The sequence below is a fragment of the Eimeria mitis genome, genomic scaffold (genome assembly GCF_000499745.2).
Source record: "Eimeria mitis Houghton genomic scaffold, Emh_scaff519, whole genome shotgun sequence".
In the NCBI taxonomy this organism is placed as follows: Eukaryota; Apicomplexa; class Conoidasida; order Eucoccidiorida; family Eimeriidae; genus Eimeria; species Eimeria mitis.
In genome coordinates, this window is record NW_013573480.1 from 5,038 (window position 1) to 5,679 (window position 642).

General features: G+C 50.9%; 1 protein-coding gene across 1 annotated transcript in view; it reads right to left on the reverse strand.

Annotated features, from left to right (window-relative positions):
* Positions 1-25: 25 nt before the first annotated feature.
* EMH_0014900 (uncharacterized protein) overlaps positions 26-642 on the reverse strand; it is a gene marked incomplete at both ends in the record, with an annotated part of 4,981 nt that continues 4,364 nt past the window's right edge. The window contains one exon of the mRNA XM_013500248.1: positions 26-319. Within this exon, the coding sequence (XP_013355702.1) occupies positions 26-319 (294 nt within the window). The remainder of the gene's footprint in view (positions 320-642) is intronic.

The following is a 642-nucleotide window of genomic DNA, read 5'->3' on the forward strand; positions in this document are numbered from 1 at the left end:
ATTGGTCCTACAAGGGATGCGCGTACTAGCTGTTGCTGGACCCCTGCCGAGACCTTACTTTATTATAGTAGCGACGCCAGGCCCTAAGTAGTGCCGCGCAATTGGTTAGGTTAGACGCTGGTTCCCAGGTGGCCCGGTCTTCAGGGGCTCCCCTCCATTTAACTAGATACTGTACGTCCTTGCCGGAGCCTCGTTGGTTCAGTATATAATCCACTTCATATATGTCCGTTGGAAGGCCGTCTTTGTCCTTTAGAGGCAGCCACCCCACTGCTGCCTCCTTGGATTGCATTTGTGGGTCGCGCGGCCGATCAGGTATAAGCTGCGAAACATGAAAAACATTGTGACATGAGTAGGTTGGAGGCAGTTCAATACGGTATGCTACTTGTCCGATGCGTTCCAATATTTTGAAGGGTCCTCTAAATCTGGGTTCCAGCTTAGGGCATTGATTGCGTCCTGCAAAATTACGACTGTTAATCCAAACTCGGTCGCCCGGCTGATATTGTACGTCCCGTCGATGGGCATCCGCATAACACTTCTGTTGCCACTTTGCTCGCATAATGTGACTCTGCGCCCTGTCACACAAGTGTTGAAAAACCTTCGTCATTGGGGGTGTGAGCGTGGGTGCAAGGTCTCCTATAATGT